Below are 22,753 nucleotides of genomic sequence, written 5' to 3'. Positions count from 1 at the left end.
TGATCTTGCTTTGCAGTCTAGCAAAAGCAGTGTTAGAAGATCATGGCGTGCATATGTGGGGTGGGAAAGGGACTGAGAGATCAGGATCATGTAATAAATAGCACTGAAAATTCTGTTTCCTGTGTATGTATGTATTGATAAAACATTGTGATGTGTAGTGACTGTATTTTTCTGCTAGTACAGAATTAGAAAGTTAATGGATGTTAAGATATTCAAAGAAGAGCATAGAAAAACTTTTATCTTTTCTTTATGTTATCTCAGGAAGAAAATAAAATAAAAGCTGGAACTATTAATTCTGTAGTTATTGTTAAGAACTGTTAATGGAAAGTTTTATCTTACTCTGAAGTTGGATGTGGTTTTTTCTTGCTTTATGTTTTTCTTCAAACAGCAGATCTGGAATGGACACGAGTCCTCTGGGAGGATTAGACTTGTCTCAACATACTCCTAGTCTGCTAGGGAATACCACCATGGCAGCAGGTCTTGCAAATGTAGGAAATACATTTGGAGGGCCACCGAGTTCTTTAGTTTCTAGACCTAATAAATTCCAAAACTCGCCTATAGAAGATGATGATGATGTAGTTTTTATTGAACCTATACAACCTCCGCAAAATTCTGCATCACTGGTAGCAGACCAAAGGAACACTGCATTTACGTCATCAAAAAATGAAGAACTTAAAGGAAATGATTGCAAAATGCTTCCTTCTCCAAAAGACTTAAATTCTCAAAAGGGGAGTATAAGTGAAACTATTATTATTGATGATGAAGAAGACATTGAAACAAGTCAAGGACAAGAGAAGAATACTTCCAGTTTTAATGAACGAAGGCTTCCAGAGTGTAAAAATAGAACCAACGAAATGGAATTCTCAGCTTCCAGTTTTTCAAGAAGTAAGGTAAATTCAGGAATAGGTAATAGTGGTATAACCACAGAACCAGACTCTGAAATTCAGATAGCTAATGTTACTACATTAGAAACAGGTGCTATGAGCTCTGTCAGTGACGGTCATTTAGAAAATGATGCTGATGGGTGTGACATGAACCTAATGATTACACATGTAACGTCACTGCAGAATGCCAGCTTGGGAGATGTATCTAACGGACTGCAGTCAAATAATTTTGGTGTTAATTTGCAAACATACACCCCATCTTTGACTTCACAGACCAAGACTGGTGTAGGACCTTTCAATCCTGGTAGAATGAATGCGGCTGGAGATGTATTTCAAAATGGAGAATCGGTAACCCATCATAATCCTGGTAAGTTGCCATTTTGAATGTTTCCTTTAAGGCTGAAAAGAAATAGTAAAATACTAGATTATAGAGTTTTAGATTTACGTATGTTTCGCAGTGGCACTGCTTAGTCTTTTAGCTTAATATGTATGAAAGATCTTGGTTCCCTTCACGCCTATCACTACCTTATCTGTGACTAGTTAGTTATCTGTAACTAGAACAAAATATGCTCAGTGACATAATACATTAGGAAACATGTCTTCACCAAAAGGATTATTAAGTATTGGAACAGGCTGCCCAAGAAAGTGGTCTCCAACCCTGGAGATGTTTAAAAGGAGTGTAAATGTGTCATTCAGGGACATGGTTTAGAGGGAGTGCTGGGTTAATGGTTGGATTTGATGATCTTGAGCGTCTTTCCCAACCTAAATGATTCAGTGATTATGTATGTGGTTTGGAAGATTTCTTCTGGGTCAGTGTTAGTCTGTTCTCCTTCACTAAGTACCTCCACTCTGTACGAAGCAGTAGGTGCATAACAGGAAAACTTCTGTCCAGTATGTTAATTTAGAGCCTAATGTCCCCAGTAAGCGTTGGAGTACATATGATAGAATGGTTTGGATTGGAAGGGACATTAAAGATCACATAATCCAACCACCCTGCCATGGCAGGGACATCTTTCACTGGATGAGGTTGCTGAAATCCCTATCCAGCCTGACCTGGAACATTCTTGTGGTTGGGGCATCCATAGCTTCTCTGGGTAACCTGTTGCCCTGTCTTGCCACATTTATTATAAAAGAATTATTCCTCATGTCCAGTGTAAACCTACCCTCTTTAATTTAAAGGCATTGTTTCTTGTCCTGTTGTTACAGTAAACAGTCTCACTGCATCTTTTTCAGTAACCCCCCTTTATGTGTTGAAAGGCTGCAATAGGGTCTCCCCAGCCTTCTCCAGACTGAACAACTTCCAACTCTCTTTGCTTTTCTTCACAGGAGAGGTGTTCAAGCCTTCTGTCACTTTTTGTAACCCTCTTCTGTGCCTGCTTTAATAGGCCCATTTCTGTCTTGTACAGGGGACCTCAGAGCCAGATGCAATACTCCAGGTGGGGTCTCAGCAGAGCAGAGAAGAGGGACAGAATCACCACATACCAGAATATGATTGACTTTTTGGGTTGTAAGCACATGTTGCTGGCTCATGTCCAATTTTTCATCTACCAGTCCCCCTGCTCCTTCTCCACAGGGCTGCCCTCAATCCTTTCAGCCCCCAGTTTGTACTGATAGTGAGGATTGCCCTGGTTGACCTTGTACTTGGCCTTGTTGAGCTTTGAGTTTCCCATGGGCTCATTCCTCCAGGCTGTCAAGGTCCCTCTGGATGGCATACTATCCCCTCTGGTTTACCAATTGCACCACTCAGTTCATGTTACCAGTAGGCTTGCTGAGGGTCTGCTTAATCTTACTCTGTGTTGTTGAAGAAAATACTAAACAGTATTGGTCCCAGTACAGACCCTTGAGGGACACAGCTCATTACTGGTTTCCACTTGGACATTGAGCCATGAACTGTAATTCTTGGGATGCAGTCATCCACCCAATTCCTTATCCATCAAATATATATGTCTCCAATTCAGTAGCAAGAGCATTGTGGGGGACCATGTGAAAGGTCTTTGTCCAAGTAGATGAAGTGCATGTGGATACGCTTTGGACTGGAACTTAGATTTTGTTTTAATGGAATCTAGTTTTTGTGCTTCAAAAATGCTCCAGAAAAAGAGCCAACACCTCGTAAATTGAGGATACAGTTTGCAATTGTCCTGATCTGAACCAGGTTATTAATGCAAATGTAGCTCAATATGTTTCAAGAGCTCCATACCTCTATAGAACTTAAGTACAGTCTTCCTTCCCACCTCTGTCCCAAGTTGTACTGACACATTTTTTTCAGCTTTTTAAAAAAGATCTAATTTTTCCAAAATGGCTCTGCAAATAAATGGTACAAATTATAGGAAAAGATAATTTTTATAGCACTTTAGAGCAGCAATGAGTAAGAAAGAATGGGAGCAACCTGAAAAGCTGTAACAATAAGAAGTAGTTGAACATGAAACGGTATACATGAAACGAGTCTCATAAACTTGGCCGTTACAGAGTTGCAGGTAGGAAACTGAAGGATGAAGATGTAAGGGAGTGAGGTTTGGAAACTCACAAGGAGTTAACTAAGGAAGTGGGATACACCTCAGTTCAAGGACATAAAAACTGGATTTTACAGATCCTTTGTAGAGAACTTAAAGGAGGTAACATGGCTGAGAAGTAAGATGTGAAGAAAAGGCATAATATAAAAATGGGCATCTGTGAAGATGGGTTATGGAAAAAGTAAAAAAAAAGTCAAGGTCTGTAGTGTTCTTCTGGTATGTTGTGGAAGGAGAAATGCAGCAAAATGTTGAGGGAGGCTATCTGAGGCCTTAAGATTAAGTAAGGAATAATTGAAATAACCTTAATGAGATATTATTACCTACCTTAATTAGGTATTAGTCATGGTGAAAATTTCAAACCCAAATGAGTAGCAAACTCAAGTTCTCATGAGTGGCAGTTGAGTGCTACTGGAATTACAGCAGATGTAGCTCTATTGCACATGCTGCGCATTCCTGATAAGAGAGACAATGTGTTTTCACTTGAAATCTAAGAGAAAAGGGGAGAATTTCCAAATGTTTTGAGGTGTTAAGGTGCTACTGGGATGTTAGTATATCTGAAGTAGTAGAAGTATAGAAAAGTTGGAAGAGGGCACACAAATGAGTTTTAACTTTAAGCACTTTGGTAGCTTGTCTTAGTTTGTCAGTAAGGATATTCGTAAGAATATTTCTCCGTAAGTGAAGCCTTCAAAGGTAAACCTCTTTAATGCTTTAAAGAAAAATGTGTTTTGTTCTGTGTTGTTTCCCTTCACCTCTTCGTTCCAGCTCTTCTGTTTACCCTGAAGCGCTACAACAGGTAAATTTCTAGCTTGCCTTAAATGCCTGAGTAGTAGGACACCCTTGACAGCTACAAAGTCACAGCAGAAAATTATCTGTTACCTGCTAAGTAATAGATGTTGTTTCTTGCACTAACAAGGGTTCTTGGGACTTTGTCCCTACATGGGTTTTAAAGCTATGCATCAGAATGTTAATAAAATCCTTTGGGGAAAGAAAGGAATGCAGAAAAGAGGAGGAAAGGGTTCCTTCTATTCAATGAACGATTATGGACCAAATCATGTCCCTTAAGATATGGGCAGTTGCTCATGTCTGTAGATTAATGTTTTTGTTATCTGAAGTCACAGAATTTAAAATCATCTTTCTTATATTTGGGTATTAGCTATATATTAGTTGTAATAACACTCCAGAAATACACTTAATCACTGCAATAAGACATTCAGGGCTAGGTAAGTCTCAAGTGCTGTCACAGTATTTGGTATAACTGACACACTATTGAGAATCTGTGCAAATGTTTTTTATAATGCAAAATTGATTGTGTTCAGTTTTAATTCATGCTTAAGTAATGTATTATTAGTGGAAGTCTTGAGAAGGTCAACATTCTAAATTCTGGTGATGATTACTTTAAATGAAAGCTTAAATTTCAGAGAAAAGCCTAGAAACAACATTTTATTGGGAGATTTCTTTTCTCCCCAGAACTGTATCTTCTGCTCCAGACCAAGATACGAAACATGTAATTTAATATATGATCTTTCTAGATGTATTTCTTTCAGAGAAAATACTTTGCTTACATTCATATTATGCGAGTTACTCCTGTAACAGGTTATGCTACAAAAGATTGGGCAAATATAACTTCGTTCCATGGTAGTTTATTTTCCAAAAACACAGATAGAAAAGTAGTAGAGTCTGAAATATGGGAACATGGATCTGTGTACTGCCAGAACTTAAGAAAATATTATTTTCTAGGTTAATTGATTTCTACTGAGGAAGACTTGTATCTCTCATGACTTTGCAAGTTGCTACATTAACGGTTATCATTACATTGGAAAGGTTATTGAGAAATCCAGGAACTCTACAGGAATCGATTACATAGATGCAGATCTTGGATGTGGAGCCATTGTGTTTTGCTCTTACTACTATACAATATAGTTCTCCTGCTTCAGGCTGGACTAGGACCTTGTTCTAGGCCTAGGCCCTGTTCTAGGGTTTACCACTGAGGCTGGACACACGCTTGTTAAAGCTTTAGAACAAAATAACTAATAAAAATTTCAGATTTCATGTTCTTCTAAATTTGCAGAGTTTGTCTCAAACATTGGTTTAGAAATTCTGTGTATTTTGTTGGTCTCTTCTTTTAAATTCAGTTTTGTTTGTCTGAAGATAAAATTGCCAGCTTGCAAACTCAGTGCAAGTGAATTGAAATCTGCAAAACCTGTCAGTAGATGCAGGATGGGACCATCATGAAATTTGTTCATGTTCTGAAGCTTTGTAGCAATGGAGAGTGGTACCATCAAACAGGATTTTTTACATTAAACCTGAATTTAAAATATCTTTCTTCTGTTGTCAGTCCCAACAGGAAGATTATGATCATACATCTGTGAATACTATTCTGTACATGTGTATATGTCTCTTAATTTACTTTTATGTTTGTTTGGGTTTTTTGTCTTGAAGATTCTTGGATATCCCAGTCAGCTTCCTTTCCTAGGAATCAGAAACAACCAGGTGTGGATTCCTTGTCACCTGTAGCATCACTTCCTAAGCAAATTTTCCAGCCTTCTGCCCAGCAGCAGCCTTCTAAGCAGGTTAAAGTCACGTGTGCAAACTGCAAAAAGCCTTTACAAAAGGGACAGACTGCGTATCAGCGGAAAGGATCAGCTCACCTTTTCTGTTCCACTACCTGCCTCTCATCATTTTCACACAAACCCACTCCAAAGAAACTTTGTGTCATGTGCAGAAAGTGAGTTTTTTATTTTGTTTTACTCTAGCAGCTAAAGCCAGTACTATTGGGATTCTCATGCATGCATGAGAGTTGCTCCATTAATGATAAAAAATCTGACTATATAATTGCTTTATATAGTGTCACTTCAGTGTTTGGAAATGTTGAATTCACTTTGTCTAACAAAATAACCAGCACTTGAACTCAAGAGTTTGGGATATTGTTTTATTGAAAGCCAGTTCACTAAAAATAGCTGATTTTTCTTTTTTTTAAAGACAAGGTGTCCAAGTTATGGCATACCTTGTGACAAGATATACTTCATATATAAAGTCCTTTATGAAAAAAGTGGACCTTGTGTTGTGTAGAAAGCACTCATTTTGATAGATGAAGATTTAAAATCAAGAGGCTTCAAAAGGATGAGAAAGTGATACTTGAAAGAAGCTGGAAGAAACTTGGAGAGTCCACTTTTGGCCATATGGGGAGAGGAAAAGCCTTGGATTTCATTTTCCCCATGAGCAGGGCAACTGGCAGTTTTGTAGCTGAAGATACCTGAAGTGGGCAGTACAGAGAGTGTGACAAACATAGCTAGAAGTGGCTTATTCTAAATTACTGGTTACGTTTGACCTGCAGTTTTTCATGATTTGCCAGACATGGTATTGCCAAAGACAGGTCTTCTGTAATTGTGTTCTTGTAGTGTTAAGTGTACAGAATAGCTGTACTGTCTCTTTCTTTCAGCATACTGTTTACTGAGCTTTTTGCACTTTTTCATGTTCTCAGTCTGGTACACACTGCAGTAATGCTGGTGAAAGGATGAATTCTTGCTGAACTAAAGAAGGCTTGTAATAAAGACTGCCTTTGTTATTGTGTGCTCTGGAGAGCGTGGTCTTTGCTCAGTCACAGATTTAAACTAGTGAAAAAAACCTTTTACTTCACTGTCCAGTGTGGTGGATTAGTGGCTAGTATTCAGATGCAAGATACTGGTCTTTTTTTTTGTCCTTGGCACTCAGTAAAAATAAGCTGTAGTAAACATTAGTATCCTGTATATTCATACCTTGGTACTCTAAAAACCTAGGAAATGTAACATAGTCTAGCTTTTTAAAAATAGGTATAAAAGCTCAAATTCTCTGAACCCTTCCCTCTACAGGGCTGGTTAAAAGCAATCCTTGCTCTTTCTGTTGGCTTATTGTGTGGTTTTACACTATTATTTTTTTTAGACCTAATCTGATGACTACCATATTCAGCTAGCTGCATGATATGTAAAGATGAAGATTAGACAAATCTTTTTATTTGACTGAAATCATGGGTAAATTCATGCTCCCTTGCCACTTTGGAGATACTTAAACTGTGTATTGCCAAAGGCTACATACAAAACTGCCCTAAATGGAAAGGCTTTATTTTTGAATGATGAGGAAAATACCCTATTTCTAGCTTTTGAGGTTACTTAAAATAGTTTTAGTGTATTTAATTTTCAGAAAATCTTTGTGAAGTCACCTTTGACAGTTTATGAGGTGATGTTAGTCTTTGCTTTTCCACTACTATGCAGTTTTTACTCAATCACAGTTAAATAGAAGGTAGTATATGCACTAAATTGTTCCTATGTAGCGCTGTTCCTCTATATAAACCAATGGGAAAAATCAAAATTCTTAGGTATTTTATTACCAATCCCTTTTCTTGGATTCCTCTGGACTCTCCTGTAACTACATAAGTAGCAAGCTCCTCAGAGCAGGAGCTCTGCCTTTGTTTTGCTGAACAGGAATGATAGCACTCCCTGACACAGATCTCAGTAGTTCTCTAAAGGGTCAAGCCAAACTCTGCTGACTTCCCCTTGATGGAAGAAGGGAGGCTTACAGGTGTTTGTATCGGGGCTGTACAAGTTTATTTTCAAGGAAGTGTGTCTAGGGAAACATACATTTTCCCCATTTTCCCAGTGTTTTTTATCCATCTTAGTTTTAGGGCTTATAGGTAGGAGTGCGTGGGGGATGTGTTTTCCAACTGGTGGTCCAGATGTGCCCAATCAAATTTTTAATATATTCTGCCCAGTAGCATTTCCTGTATGTCAGTAATAGGTTTTGGATTTTTTTGTGTGTTTTTTTGTTTAGAAGGCAAAGGAAGAGGCTTTTATTTCTTCTCCTTACTTCTAATATGGTGTATATTAGTTTGGGATAGTGTAAGCCTGGTTAGAACAAAGTTTGTTAGATTTCAAATTGATTTTATTTCTGGTTTAAGTTGCATGAAATTGGCACAACTTCATGGACAACTGCATGAACTGCTCAGATGCTTTGGAACTTTAAAGTAATGATGGAAATAACTTCTAAAAATTTTGAATGTTAAAAATTTCTAGGCACATTTGTGGTAGAGCTTTAAGCTTTTTCGTTGTGTTTATGAGTTTGAGAAATATGAGAAAACAGCTTTCTCTCTTCCTCTCATCCTGTCCTGAGATTAATACTGGAAATGGTGGAATTACCTACAAACAAAGACCATGACTTACTTTTTATTATAAATCGGAATTTTTCATATGAAACTTACATATAGCCTTTGTGTAAAAGAAAAAACCATTACAAAAGGGCTAGTTCAAATTTGCCATGTTAGTTTTTTGTGTAAAATTGGGTTTGCCATAACTGCATTTAATGGTACATTACTACTCCTTAGTTCTAGAATAATTTAATGGGGAAAAATAACCCAATTCTAAAGAAAAAAATAGGCGTTTACATAGTAAAGACTTACTTACAGTAGTTGTAAAAATATTATTAAACTTAGTAGTCATCCTGTGACCAACAGCTAAACAAAACTGTTTTGAAATGTAAGCATTGAAAGGAAGGCTGAATCTTATAACATGAGAAGTGTTCTTGTTTATTTATGTGTTTATAAACAAGCACATGATTTATTTAATTTTTTTTTTTTTGTATTTCAGAGATATAACAACAATGAAAGGTACCATTGTTGCTCAAGTAGATTCAAGTGAGTCTTTCCAGGAGTTTTGCAGTACATCGTGTTTATCCTTCTATGAAGATAAACAGAATCCCTCAAAAGGAGCCTTGAATAAATCAAGATGCACGATCTGTGGTAAACTAACTGAGGTCTGGTTGACTGTTTTTTGTCTTTCTCAATAATGACATATTAATAGTTATATACTGAAATAAGAGAACTGAAAATAAGAAAATGTAAGATCTTCAGTGTTTTCAGACACTGTGAGATATTAAAATATGCAGGCTTAATATTCACAAAGAGCAGCTGAAGGAAGAAAGTATTCCAAGAGGTTGATGTTGGATATTTGTTTCAGAAACTTGAAGTGCCTTTTGCTGATAATGTGTTCTATTAGGCATAGAATCTTGAAATTATAACACAGATCTCCCACATAAAAGAATTGCTGATGAAAAAATGTCAAGACCCACTGTATTACCTATTTTTTACTCTATGTTTTGAAAGATAATGCCGATGGTTTTAGAGATCTGTAGAATGTGTGTAATTTCGAAATCTCATTAATGTATTTATTTATTCTTGTTGCCTTCTTGATTATTGAGCCCAGCATAGTTCAGGCTACTACTTTACACAGCATATTGTCTGGCCAGTCTTCATATGCGAGGTTCTTCAGCTGTAAATTGAGCATTTTATAAAATTGCATAAATTGACCTTCTGCTTTCATACACAATTACCACATCCTTCCCCCTGGTCTTTCCTTCTAGGTGAAAGAGTAGATGGGTCTAAGAGTTTTTTCCTAGAACTTTGGAGACAACAGGAACATCCGTTTATGTCTCTGTATTTCATGGTCATTTCAGGTTTTTAAATAGTGAGATAGTATAATCTAGTTATTTGAATGTAAGACTTCTGGCTGGTCTGCTAGTTTCAGGCAACTTTCTGCTTGTCTAGTGATAGAATACTTCTTTATTTTTATTTTTTAGATTCGTCATGAAGTTAGCTTTAAAAATATGACTCATAAGCTGTGCAGTGACCATTGCTTCAATAGATACAGGATGGCAAATGGTTTAATAATGAATTGCTGTGAGCATTGTGGGGAGTATTTGCCCAGTAAAGGAGCTGGAAACAATGTCCTTACTATTGATGGTCAGCAGAAAAGATTCTGCTGTCAGAACTGCGTTGGTGAATACAAGCAGGTAATGACTTCTTTACCTATAAATTAAAATTAAATAAACATGAATACTTCTTAAGTTTATCCTGTTACTAATAGCATGGGTTTACTTCTCCTAAGAAGACATGTGTAACAAAGACTTCTAAAAAAGAAATTACTGCCAGTGAGAAAAAATTATCTGCAATGGACCTTTTACTGCTGTCTCCTTTTGATGTTGCTTTAATAGCAATACTTATTTGTTATTAATGAAAATGCAATTGAAAATAAATTTTGTTAATAATTTCTATTTCTTTTTATTGGGTCTATCTGGAGTATATTAATAGCAAGCACAACACAGGCTTACTGGTCCTTCAGTTATGCGGTTTTTTATATCTAAAAGCTCACTTGTATGCAGTTGAGATATTGAAAAATATGCAGAACATACAGATTGGACATTGCTGTGAGAAAGCTCTAACTGGTTACAGTTTGGCTGTGTACTTGTACTATGTCTCATCTCCACTGTACAGCATAGGGTTTTAAAAATTGTTGCTTTCATCCTTCCATGTGTTAGATTTTATGCTTTCATTTTATTTACTTGGTTTGTTTTTAATTTATTTATAAGACTGTTAAGATAGTAGTAATTGTGTTTAAAAATAATTCCAAATCAAGAAATCTGATGATGATGTCTTTCGCATATTGCAGTGGCAGCTTACCTCTGAACTGTTGCTGATGCTGGCTGGAAGGTTTAAACGTTAATCACAGTATTTACAGTATAATAGGATAGCTCTGAAATACCAAATATTTCAGGGGAGGATATAGAATATGGGAACTTGAGGTTTTTTTATTATTTGGGTACTTTTACTTGGTATGTTCTGCACTGAGTTTATAGGGGTGGTGTTATGAAGTATGACAGTGCTGTTTTACTTGCAAGAAATTTCTGGTTCTGGTTTTGAAATGCACACTTGAATATGAGTGCCCCCAATGCTGCACATTGCTTGGGGTTCATTCTTCATCTCTTCCCGTTTTTAAGAAACCAGTGGTCCAAGAGAAGAGGCGTTGCAGTGCTGTGTTGCAGAGTTCTTTAATGTTGCGTCAGGTGTGCTTGTATTTTCTCACTGGCTGCTGAGCTCTGATGCTTTTGGGGATGGCTGTTCCTGTGTATGTGCTGTGTGTAAAGAGCAAAGCTGGAAACATGCATATGTCAACAGCCTAACTGGAAACGTAACATAAGCGTTATTTTTTTGCCACAGCTGTACCAACAGGGACAGGATAGGTTTTCAAGCTACTAAAAACGTAGGCATGCCCAGAAGCCATGGAAAGACTTGAAGAAACATTGAATACTGTCTCTTGAAGAAACAAAAGTGCAGGAGATTAACTTTGAACATGAGACATTCCCACACCACCAGTGTAACTTACACTGCACATGGAATTATGAAATGAACACGGAATTTTGAGGTTGAATAATAAATTTGTACTTCAATGACAGAATATACTGTATTTGTTCACATATTGTTGTATTTTGTGTTTAGATATGTATTTGAGAATGAGAAGGATATGGGTAGCAAGTTGTATGTTCTGGTTTAATTTGGGGAGGAGGAGCAGTTTGCAGTACCAAGAATCTTCACAAGTAGTGTCAAGTTCATGCATTATTGTGAGAACATCTAAAATTGAAACATTTTGGTTCATTCATTTGTGACAGCAGATTTTATGCAAGCAAGTTCTTAATTCCTTTATCAAAATATTTGGTACTGTGCAACTATAATAGGCTGTGAGAAGCTTAATTTGAGTGCTTGTGTGTATCTGTGTTGGAATGGTGGTTATGTGTAATTCTTAATTGGTAACTTTCAAATATTCACGGAGTGAGGAGTTTGGGGTATTATTAGGAGAAGCTCTTAAGGGAAAATCCTGGCTGACCAACTGAGTGGCTTTCTGTTATGGAGTAAACTGTATCAGTGGATAAGGGAAGGGCTATAGATGTTTATCAGGACTTCTGTAAAGCTTTTGACATAGTCCCCCACAATATTCTTCTTTCCAAATTGGAAAGTGGTGGATTCGACAGGTGGACTGTTAGGTGGATTAGGAATTCGTTGGATGGTTGCATCCAGAGGGTAGTGGTCAATGATTCACAGTCCTGATAGACATCAGTGACAAGTGACCTCAGGGGTCCATATTTGGACTAGTGTTATTTCTTGTCTTCATTCAGGAATAGACCAAGGGACCAAGTGCATCTGCAGCAAGTTTGCAAATGATGCCAAGCTGAGGGTGCAGTGACACGCCTGAACGATGGGATGCCATCCAGAGGGACCTGGACAAGCTTGAAGTGGATGCATGGGAATCTCAGCCATGTCAAAGGCTTTACAGAAGTTCAGATAAAGGACAAAGAGCAAGTGCTAGATGCACCTGGGTTGGGGCATCCCCCAGTATCAACACAGGCTGGGGGATGAACAGATCAAGAGCAGCCCTGCTGAGAACGACTTGGTGGTGCTGGTGGATGAGAGGCTGGACATGACCCAGCCATGTGCCCTCACAGCCCAGAAAGCCAGAGGCGTCCTGGGCTGCATCCAAAGCAGCGTGGGCAGCAGGGCCAGGGAGGGGATTCTGCCCCTCTGCTCTGCTCTGGTGAGACCCCACCTGCGGTGCTGCATCCAGCTCTGGGGTCCCAGCACAGGGAGGACATGGAGCTGTTGGAGTGAGTCCAGAGGTGGGACACTGAGATGATCAGAGGGATGGAGAACCTCTCCTATGAGGAGGAGCTGAGAGAGTTGGGGTGGTTCAGTCTGGTTAAGAGGCGGCTTCAGGGAGAACTAATTGTGACCTTCCAGTAACTGAAGGGAACTTACAGGAATGATGACGCAAGACTATTTACAAGAGCACGTAGTGATGGGACAAGGGGGAACAGGTTTAGATTTAAAGGGAATAGGTTTAGATTAGATATTGGGAAAAAAATCTTTCCTGTAAAGGGTAGTGAGGCACTGGAACAGGTTGCCCAGGGAAGTGTTCAAGGCTAGGTTGAATGGGGCCCAGAGCAGCCTGGTCTAGTGGAAAGTGTCCCTGACCATGGCAGAGGGGATTGGAACTGGATGATCTTCCAACCCAAACCACTCTGTGATTCTGTGAGTGTATGAAAGTCAAGCTATAAAACTGGAAGTTCTTCTAGTGTACGCTATAGGTGTCCAGAGTTGCTCAGGACACAAATACTTAAGAATATTTAGTTGTCTAGCAGGGTTTATTCAGGTTTGAAGTTTATTTAGTTTTTTTGAGCTGAGTATGTTCAGGGAGTTCTGTTTTTTTAGAAAAGAAATTTAGACTGGAAAATGTAACCAACAACCCACTGGGCCACAATTGGTAAATTATGGGTTGTTTTGTTCAGTTGTTTCCTTGGAAATTACTAGATGTTGCTTTTAAAGGAGAACTGCTGAAGGAGAGATTTTGGGAGAGTCATTATTACATACTGAAATAAACGAAAGAAATAACACAGAAAAAGTTGATGTCATTTGATTCCAGCATTGTGTTGTACAACTAATTATTGTGTGTGACGTAAGAGTTTTAGCAAATGTTTTCCTACAAACAGTTGTAAAATAAATAGGTCTTACTGGTATGAGCTTTGTATTAAACAGTTCATATTGTAAATGTCATGCACCTATCAATATTGCTATACATTTGTAGTAGTAATAAATGAAAACTCCTTCTCATTGTACCTATCTATATACTTAATCACAATTTAAAAAAATAAATAATTCACTGATTTGAACACGTAATTTTTCAATAACTCATCATGGACATTTTTTTCTTCTTTTCTTGGAATGAAAAAATTAAACTTGTGGGTAATAAAAATTACAGTGGCTTTCAGAATGACAAGTAATTGGATTACTGCAAGTAATCTGTCTGCTGCAAAGTATTTCTTTCCTTTTCTTTAAACTGTTCCTGGGAGTAAGAAACAAGAGGTATTCCTGGGATGGAGAGTATGTTTTTTCTTAAATGTCCTAAATCACCCTTCAAGGTGATTCATGCACTTAGTTTCCTATGTACCAGTTTCAGAACCTGCTTTAAAAACGAGACACACATAATCTTTAATATTGCATTATCTGTTAACGATTTTCTGAGAGGTGATGGCTTTCTTTCTTTCCTAAATCTTGAAGTGATTGCAGAGCTCAGCTGTCTTTTAGTATTACAAAGTCATGAAATATAAATAGTAATTTCTGAAATAATTAGGAAATAATAGGCATAACATAACCAGTGCTCACTGTAGCTATATGCAAGAGCAAGTTAATTGCTCTGTGACACAGTAGCCATTTGTGAATACAGCTAAGTGCAAGTCAGGCTTTTAAAAAAAAGATAAAACAATGATAAAATCATTTCTCCAAAAAGAAGTGTCACAATTTAGATAAAATATGAAAACAGAACTCTCATTAGAAGTGTTTATATTTTTTAAAACCTGAAGATGATAATTATTGCTAGATTATACACTCTAACTGTTGCACTGAGGTTCAAACTCTTCACATGTAGAGAGTCAAGAGGGACTTAAAGAATGACAATAAACAAAATGAAAAAAAACAACAATCGAAAAAACAACACAAGAAGAGAATGAAATTATATCTGAACAGGAGGTGACTGAAATTGTGTTATTGTACAAATACTGAAATACCTTATTTCTTTGAGCAGACATTTCGTATAGTTAAAATGAAAATGTAACCATTAATAAAATTACTTTAGTGAATCATTTGCAAATTAGTATGTATGCACCAACTTGGAAGTGACCTCAACTCTGCCTGCCATAAAGACATGTTAACCACAAGCATATACCTAGGCTGTTTCAGTATTTCTGTTTCTGCTACTATTTTATGTTTTCTGTCTTCACAAAATTAGTTGACTTCCTTTCCAAGATAGTTCCCATGTTTGTGTCCTGGTTTGCTGGATTTAGATTCAGATGTGACAACCTTGTTTTAAAGAACAAGTGGAATATCCTGTGATTTAGCTTGTGCAACCGACCATACCTTTTAATTTTCAGCTTTTCCAACTAAGCTAAAGTAGCATCCGTGTCTGTTTGCTTCCTTGTCTGATCAGTCCACAGTGCTCTTGATTCTACCAAGAAAGTAGTTACTGCCTTGCTGGTTTAAAACGTTCCTTTGCTTTTTAAACTTTGTTTCAGTAACTAAAATTATTCTTAGAATGTGACCTGGGATTTGCTTGCTTTGGGGGCTTCTTAAAAGTGATGGTCTTCATCTACTACCAAAAAGGGGGATGGGGGCTTGGATGGGGAGGGAAAGGAGCTCCAGCTATTTCTTCATAGGCTTTTTGATAGCTCTGGACTGGAGTGATACTGGATGAATGCAAGCCTAACAAGAGTTTTTCTAGTTGGAGAGGATGCTTGCAATGTCTTTTCTTTCATCTAGTGAAAATTTTTCAATACTGAATAAAAGTGCATTTGGTTACTTCTTGATTAGGTGAAGACTTAGTACTGAACATGCTTCCACAAGGCTATGCCATCCCTGTAAGCTGTTCACTTACAAGCAACAGAAAAAAAACCACCTAGGCAGTTGTGCTTCCTTATTCAGTTTCTGCTCCTTGCCAAGGAACTGCTTTTGTGAAACTCTTAAAACTCATGTGTCTATTTTATCTCTTTGCAGGGGCTTGAGAGCCTTCACTGTATACAATAATATGCATATCAGCTCTGCAGCTAACAATTAATTGCTTATGTAGAGTTTGTACTTTGTCTCATAAAGTGTATTGTTACCTACTGGTTTAAATATCCCAAGATGCTGTGATAGAATGTCCTGTCACTTAGCACTTCAGTGGAAGCATCTAGAGTTTTCTACTTTGTCTTGTCCCATGCAGTGTCTGGGTTTTTTTCTATGCTTCTTTGCTATTAAGACAGAGTGTCCTTCCTGTCTTCCTTTTTATCTTGGTAGTATTAGTAACTACAAAATCAACCACTTCCTGCTGTTGTTACTGTTTTATAAACTCCAATTTCCAAGTGTCTGTTTCAAGAGTAAGCACTCTGGACAAAGTCAGTAATTCTGAGAGTTGAACAGCCCATTTACATTGAAATGTTAGAAATACTGGTACTTTTTTTCTTTTTTTTTTTTTTTTTTTTTTAATTTCTGGTCACTTTTAAAGAGAAATTTTGTGGTTTCAGCCAGATCAAACTGTGGTTTAATAGCGGAGTTTCTTCCTCATACAATAAACCACTTCTGTTTGCTTCAGGTAATAGTCAGTTTGGTATTAAGTGATCTCTGATAATACTGTAGAAGTGCACACTATTACACCTGGACATAGCTAGATGCTTTTTACCCTATCTACCATGGTTAAAAGACAGAAGTCTTTATCAACCAAGGAATAATAATTTCCTCTTTCTTCCTGCTTAATGATGTGGGGAGGTTTTTTGAGACCTCTTTGTATTTATGATCCCAAGTTTCTTGCATCTCTGATGCAAATTAAGTCTTAGAAACTCTCCTTTTCTACCTTTTCTTCTACTGGTTATTTACTCCTGCTTTCTGGAACCATTTGTTTTGCCGTTTCCAAATACCTGTCTTCCAACTGTAGAATTCGCTGCTCTTCAATGAAAACGATGTAATCAGATTCCTTAGACATCTGAATATCATTCATCCTAACTGTTCAGAATACTATTATGTCAGTATTTTAGAAGATAAAATGAGATGGGTCCCTCAGAAATGTTAAAATGGCTTTGTAGTTCTGAAGAAAACTACATAGGTCAGTGAAAATTGTGAGGTGTGATTTGTGTAGGAACACAGGAGATTCTTGGGAAGAGGAGGCAAGGGAGGTGATATGACTAGGTATCACAGTTACGATGGATATAACCACATCCATACACTGGTGTACCTGGAGTAATTACCTGGGTGGGGTTGAGGGGAAGAGAGGAAATGCAGAACAGAAACAGCTGAAACATTCAGTTAATGTAGAAGTAACTTGCTTTTCTGAAAGACAGGAAGACACATGTCTTGAGAGCGAGAACAGAACCAGCAAAAAGACAACACTGGGAGTTCAAGATGCCAAGGAAAAGTACTGTACAAGTTACCGATTTAGCTGTTTGCAGAGTTCAGCTGATGGAATGTAAACATAAATCACTTGGTGTTCAAGGGCCACAGAAGCAATTGCTTCATCTTTTGCTCTTAGGACTTGGGCAAATGCTTTTGAGGAAGAGTTTACAGGTGTTACTCTTGGGGGAGAGATGATTTGGGTACAGTATTTTAAGAAAAAATAAATTACACAGTTTCTTCTTTGCTGATACCTGATTCTGCTTATATCTGGTTCTTAGACATGCATGTTGCCTCTGGATCCATCAGACCATCCTTTCAAATGAATATGAAGTAGTTTAGCTGCTATTTTCTTGATTACCTTTCTGAGGGACCTCTTTTATCATAGAATTCCATGTAGTGAATATATCTGGTTTTCTACTTACAGAAAATTTTGTCTTCTTTTCTGTTTGAACATAGGCATACTATGTGTCTGTCCTGGAATTTCCTGGTGTTTTTCTTAATTCTAATCCAAACCTCTTACTTCATAAAGCTACCAGGGTGGTTTGCCTGGATTGAGAAGTATTTAACAATCTGTTTTACCATGGAGTTTTAACTATGAAGCATTTCCTTAGATTGGAAGCACATCTTTGGGCTGCTACATAGCATTGTAGCCATCAGCTGCTGTTCTGATATTTTCTGTTGACTGGCCCTTGCATGGGAGAAGTAGCAAGAATGCTCTTACACTGCTGGCATGTGCTTCATCATGGTCTTGTCAAGGCAGATGAAGCAGATTATACTGTATTTTTTTCAGTGAAGAATAAAAGTTTGTAGCACAGATACCTAGATTCAAGGCACTAACAGCTTTGTTGAAGTAGCTGGGAGGTTGAAGAACAGAGGTTTTCATTAATTTCAGTTGCAAACAGAAATGAGGCTTCTAATATGCCATGAAGTTATGTTATTGGTCTGACATTTGTTTTGGAGTTAGATCTTTTTTCTTTGTGGGGTACATTGCAACAAGAGCTCTAGACTTCAGCTTACGTGATCCTTTCAGTAATATGTAAAGGAAGATCAGGATTTCTTCTAAAATCATAGTTGCTTATAGTGGCAAGAATAAAAATTCCTCAAAAACCCTCTAAGTGAATTTGATTTCCAGGAATTTGTATTTCTGTTGAAACGATTTCTTCAGTTCTGGAATACGTCACATTCATCTGCTTTGTCTTGCATTTTGGTAGCTGCTTTTGTAGTTGTCCATTTGTGTTGAACACTGTCTTAGTGAACAGAAGGGACATTTGAAATATATCTAGAACTAGTGACTTGCTAGAGTTTTCATATCCCATTGTTTTATGTCTTTTATCTGTCATGAGATACATACTATGAAATAGACCTAGGATTAAGTCTCTAAGGGTATACAAACAAGTATGAGTGAGTAAAAGAATGAGTGAGTTTAGAATCAGATAAAACAAGAAGATTATTCAGGCTTCTGCATCTACTATAGATTTTATGCTTTGGAAGAGGTCAAACATGCAATAGGATCTAACAAAAATTAGGTCATCTTCATGCAGAATCTAGGTGGAGTAGTGAAGGAGAGGTGTAGTCCAGACTGCTGTGCATCAAGCTTCCCCTCAGAGGGCACTGGGCCTTTGTTCTTTTGAAATTTTGCTTCTGGATTAGCTTAGTTTATTAGTACTTAGTAATTGATACAGTTTTCTTTACTAATTTGATTATGTTTTAACTTCAATTTTACTTAAAATTACAGTTTTCAAATGTGCATGTTTTCATAGGATGCTGTAGATGTGAATTTGTACATGGGAGGAAAATGCTTGATACTTTGTCTTGCGGGTTGGTTTGGTGTTAATTTCATCTTTGAAGGAAACATGAAGCTGAAGCTAGTTTGTTTAGGTCTTGTGAAGAGGTATTTTTCTCTACTGTTGGAATACCATGGGGGGAGCACAAGATGAAGCTAATGCTTCATCTGAAATGGAAGATAATTGCCAAGGAAGCCGCTTTGGAGAAAAAGACTTTGGCATCCCAGTGAAGAAGCTGAACTGGGGTTAGGAGTGTGCCATTGCAGCAAAGATGGCCAGCCGGGTCCTGGGTTGTCTCAGAATGCCTGACCTCTGGGGCTTGTCTTGTCCACCCCTGGCTCAAACAGGGTCACCTGCAGCAGGTCCTCCAGGACCACATCCATTTCAGTTTTTAGTATCTCCAAGGATAGGGACTCCACAGCCTATGTGGGCAACCTATTGCTGTATTAGCAAGAGTATAGCCAGCAGGAGGGGGGAGGTGATTTTCATGCCCCACACCCCCCCATCCTTCTTGAGACTGCATCTGGAGTACCATGGCCAGTTTTGGATTTGACAGAATGAAAGTCACTGTCATACTGATGGAAGTTCCATGGAGAGCTACCAAGATGTTTAGATGGCTGGAGCATGTGACGTAGTAGGACAGGCTCAGGAGGTGTTACTTTGTTCAACCCTGAGAAGCTTTAAGGGGATTAGTTATCTAATGGGAGGAGACAGAAGACAAAGCTGAACTCTAAGAAGAGTTGCATAGTGGAAGGAAGAAAGGCAAGAGACAGCTTGAAAACAAGGGGAAACTTAGTTAGATAAAGAAAAAAGGTTTTTTTCCTTTTTTTCCCCCCTCCTGTAAGGATGGTGAAATCCTCCTGAGGGGTTTTGGAGTGCTTGTCCTTGGAGATGCTCAGATTTGACTGGACAAGATCCTGAGCAAACACATCTGGACCTGCTTTGAGCAGGACGCTGCACTTGACCTCAGGAGATTTCTTCCAGTCTATATGATTCTGTGATTTTGTTCTTCTGAAACAAAGAAGCAGTGATTTTTAAAATAAAGACTCAGGAAGTTTTGCATTTTTTGTTTTACTTAGTCAGTACTTCACTTGTCTTTACTTAGTCAGTAGTGAAGATTTTGGTATTTTGTTCTGGTTTTCTGCTGGCAATGAAGATCTGGTATCCTGCCATGAAGTATCAACAACATTGACATAGCTTTACATTTTTCTTAATTTCTTTTCTGAACCCACTTTTCCTTGAGGATGGTTAAAATATTAAATTAAAAATGTGCTGTAGTAAGAACCTGAGAAAGCTGTTACAGTCCTCATCAGGGATTGAGACTCCTGCAGTGATACAAGTGGGCATGCAGGGATGCAGGGAAGAGTAAGAACAGAGCAGGAACTTAGGATATTTTCCTCTGAGCATTCTCTTAGCTTCTGACTCTCAAGAGGTCAGGGCATCTCTTGAACTTTATGCAGTGTTCCTGTATGCTATTTTTGGCAAATCTCTTTCATTGGTGCATGTCCAGTCTCCTTGTGAACACATACAAACAGTTTTTCCATCCATGACTCTCTTTGGTAAGAGGTGCTGCTGATCTGCTGTCTGTTATATTAAGATCTGCCTCCTGTTTATTTTGAAATTTCAGTTGATATCCATGTGATTTAGCATAATTGTTAATATTAGAAAATACACTGAGCAGTTGATCCACAGTGCCCTACATAATACCATTTTTGGTTCTGTCATTATTCTCTTAAATTATCTTGTTTCCAGGCCAAAAATCCTTACCTCATAAGAATGCTCTTTGACCCTCTGTGTTACTGTAGCTCTCCTTAGTTTAGTGAATCTTCTGTTGATGGCAGCTAGAAGGGTAGGTACTTCAAGAGAAGGGATTCTCATATGTTGTTTTTCTGCAGAATGAAGTTAGTACAGCAGGTTCTTAGAGACTAAAGAGAATATGTTGGGAAGAATTTGAGAGTAGAAATGTAAGTTAGTTGAGAAACTTGAGTCTCATTTCACACTGATGAACAGAAAAAAATTCTTGGTTTGCATTATGGGTATTCAAAAACATCAGAGATATAGTGAGGTTCTCTGTGTATTTTGTCAATGAAGGAAGTCTCTGAGCTAGGCTCTTAAAGAATAAATGTTTGAGACACGTGTATAATACTGATTAAGTACTTTCAGGTATGCATTAAATTTTTTTAATAATAGTGTTGTACTCCTTGGTTTTTTTGAATGGTTTTAATATTTGAACTTGGAAGTTTAGGGAGTGCTGGAAAGAGTAATAAAAATGCAAGAAAAATGTTCAGCTTGAGGGAGATAATGATTACAATATTTTAGGAGCCATACATTTAAGGAGGGTTTGGGGTTTCTAAACTTCTTTATTTCCACTGTGTCCTGTCTTCTTCACTTGTGTAACAATATGTTTAAATTCTAATAATGCAGAAATGCTCAAACATACTTTTTAGTTGTTATTACAAGAATAAAGTGAGAGCTTTGTTATTACTGTTGTGCTCCTACCCACAGAATCATCTGCATAGCTGGAATGTTTTTTGGAAATTCATATTCTTTGTTCTCTTGATAAATTAGATCTAGGTTTGCTAGATATGAATAAAAATTTTTCTTGTTGTTTTTAAATCTGGAAGAGAGAGGGTGAAGTCAGTAAACAACTCCAGTGTTTTGAGGATGTATGAAATTCAGAAGTGATTGACATGCTGTTGCACTGTTCTTTGTGTGCATGATCCTTTCTTGACATCACCTAAATGATGAGGAATTTGAGATGCTGGTTAGCAAAAGCTATTTCTGCTTTCAAGGAATTTTTGTCAAAACGTGTAGTTTGCTGACACAATGAATTTTTTTCCAATTATGCTCTGATCAATTTACTATAAATTTATTAATTAAAACTTGTACTTTTGTCTTGCTGTTTCTTGAAGTCACCATGGGCTCTGTTGGATTTCTCTTTTGGATGTGGAACTTGCGGAAGTTTCATTGTTTTCTGATTATATTGCTGAACTCTCTTAGTTATTTGCCAGCATATTTGCATCAATGCTTCTAGATTTACATTTTGGTTTGTTCTGGAGCTACCGAGGTTATTTGTGCAAGCAGATTTTTTTATGGTGGTTATCCATTAAATACATTCCAAGAAATGAAGTCCTTTGTAAGTTGTAGCCTCCTATATTGTTACTGGTAATATAACTCAGAGTTTTCTAGATGCCCTGCTTTTGTCTCTTAGCTTGCCAGAGGAGATGACTGTATAGCAGCAGAATAGCTCCAACTCACAGAACAGTGTAACTGCTACATTTTGGTCTTGGTACTTAGTGTGAATTCTGTCAGTACTGTGGCTGATTAGGAAGGTAATGATGTCCTGGGTGACATGTTTAAAGGCAAATGGAAAAAAAAATTAAAATAGGAAGTATCCTAGAGTTGTATTTTATACCCTCTTCTAGGTAAGAGTTCAGTATTTTGACAGATACTCCTTTTTGGAGGACATCCCCAGCAAAGGTTTCATCAAAACAGCATGTGGAAGTTGTGAGGTTGTGTGGAAGTTTTACTGGTCTCTGCAAGGTGCTACATCCAATTTGTGTCACAGGCATGTGGATTTGTATGTTTACATGTGGATGTTCTTAGTATAGCAAAGATGACATTATAAACCCATAAATTTCACCTCTAGCTCTGTAAGATTGGATTTAACTAGTTCTCAAATTTGGGTACTGAAAAATAGGAAGAGCAAAGATATCCTCTGAAGTTTCTCTTACTCTGAACAAGGTGAAGCACCTATGAAACATGCTTTGCCTTTCCTTCCCCCTTCCATCTTTGAGAAGAGGGAAA

The 22,753-nt window shown here is 37.6% G+C and overlaps 1 protein-coding gene across 9 annotated transcripts in view; it reads left to right on the top strand.

Moving 5' to 3' along the window:
• Window positions 1–22,753, top strand: part of ZMYM2 (zinc finger MYM-type containing 2) — a 72,482-nt gene that overhangs the window by 4,620 nt on the left and 45,109 nt on the right. For 4 of the 9 annotated variants that reach the window (XM_017730812.1, XM_017730811.1, XM_017730807.1 and 1 more), the window contains exons 3-6: window positions 389–1,251; window positions 5,834–6,119; window positions 9,010–9,175; window positions 9,998–10,210. In XM_017730812.1, coding sequence (XP_017586301.1) covers window positions 399–1,251; window positions 5,834–6,119; window positions 9,010–9,175; window positions 9,998–10,210 — 1,518 coding nt within the window. In that variant the 5' untranslated portion in view covers window positions 389–398. The remainder of the gene's footprint in view (window positions 1–388; window positions 1,252–5,833; window positions 6,120–9,009; window positions 9,176–9,997; window positions 10,211–22,753) is intronic. The other 5 variants (XM_008630998.2, XM_017730814.1, XM_017730810.1 and 2 more) reach the window with 3 other exon arrangements.

This window comes from Corvus brachyrhynchos, unplaced genomic scaffold, assembly GCF_000691975.1.
Source record: "Corvus brachyrhynchos isolate BGI_N302 unplaced genomic scaffold, ASM69197v1 scaffold363, whole genome shotgun sequence".
Taxonomy (NCBI): Eukaryota; Metazoa; Chordata; class Aves; order Passeriformes; family Corvidae; genus Corvus; species Corvus brachyrhynchos.
Note: the sequence above shows the minus strand (reverse complement) of the source record. Positions and strands in the feature narration are given on the sequence as shown.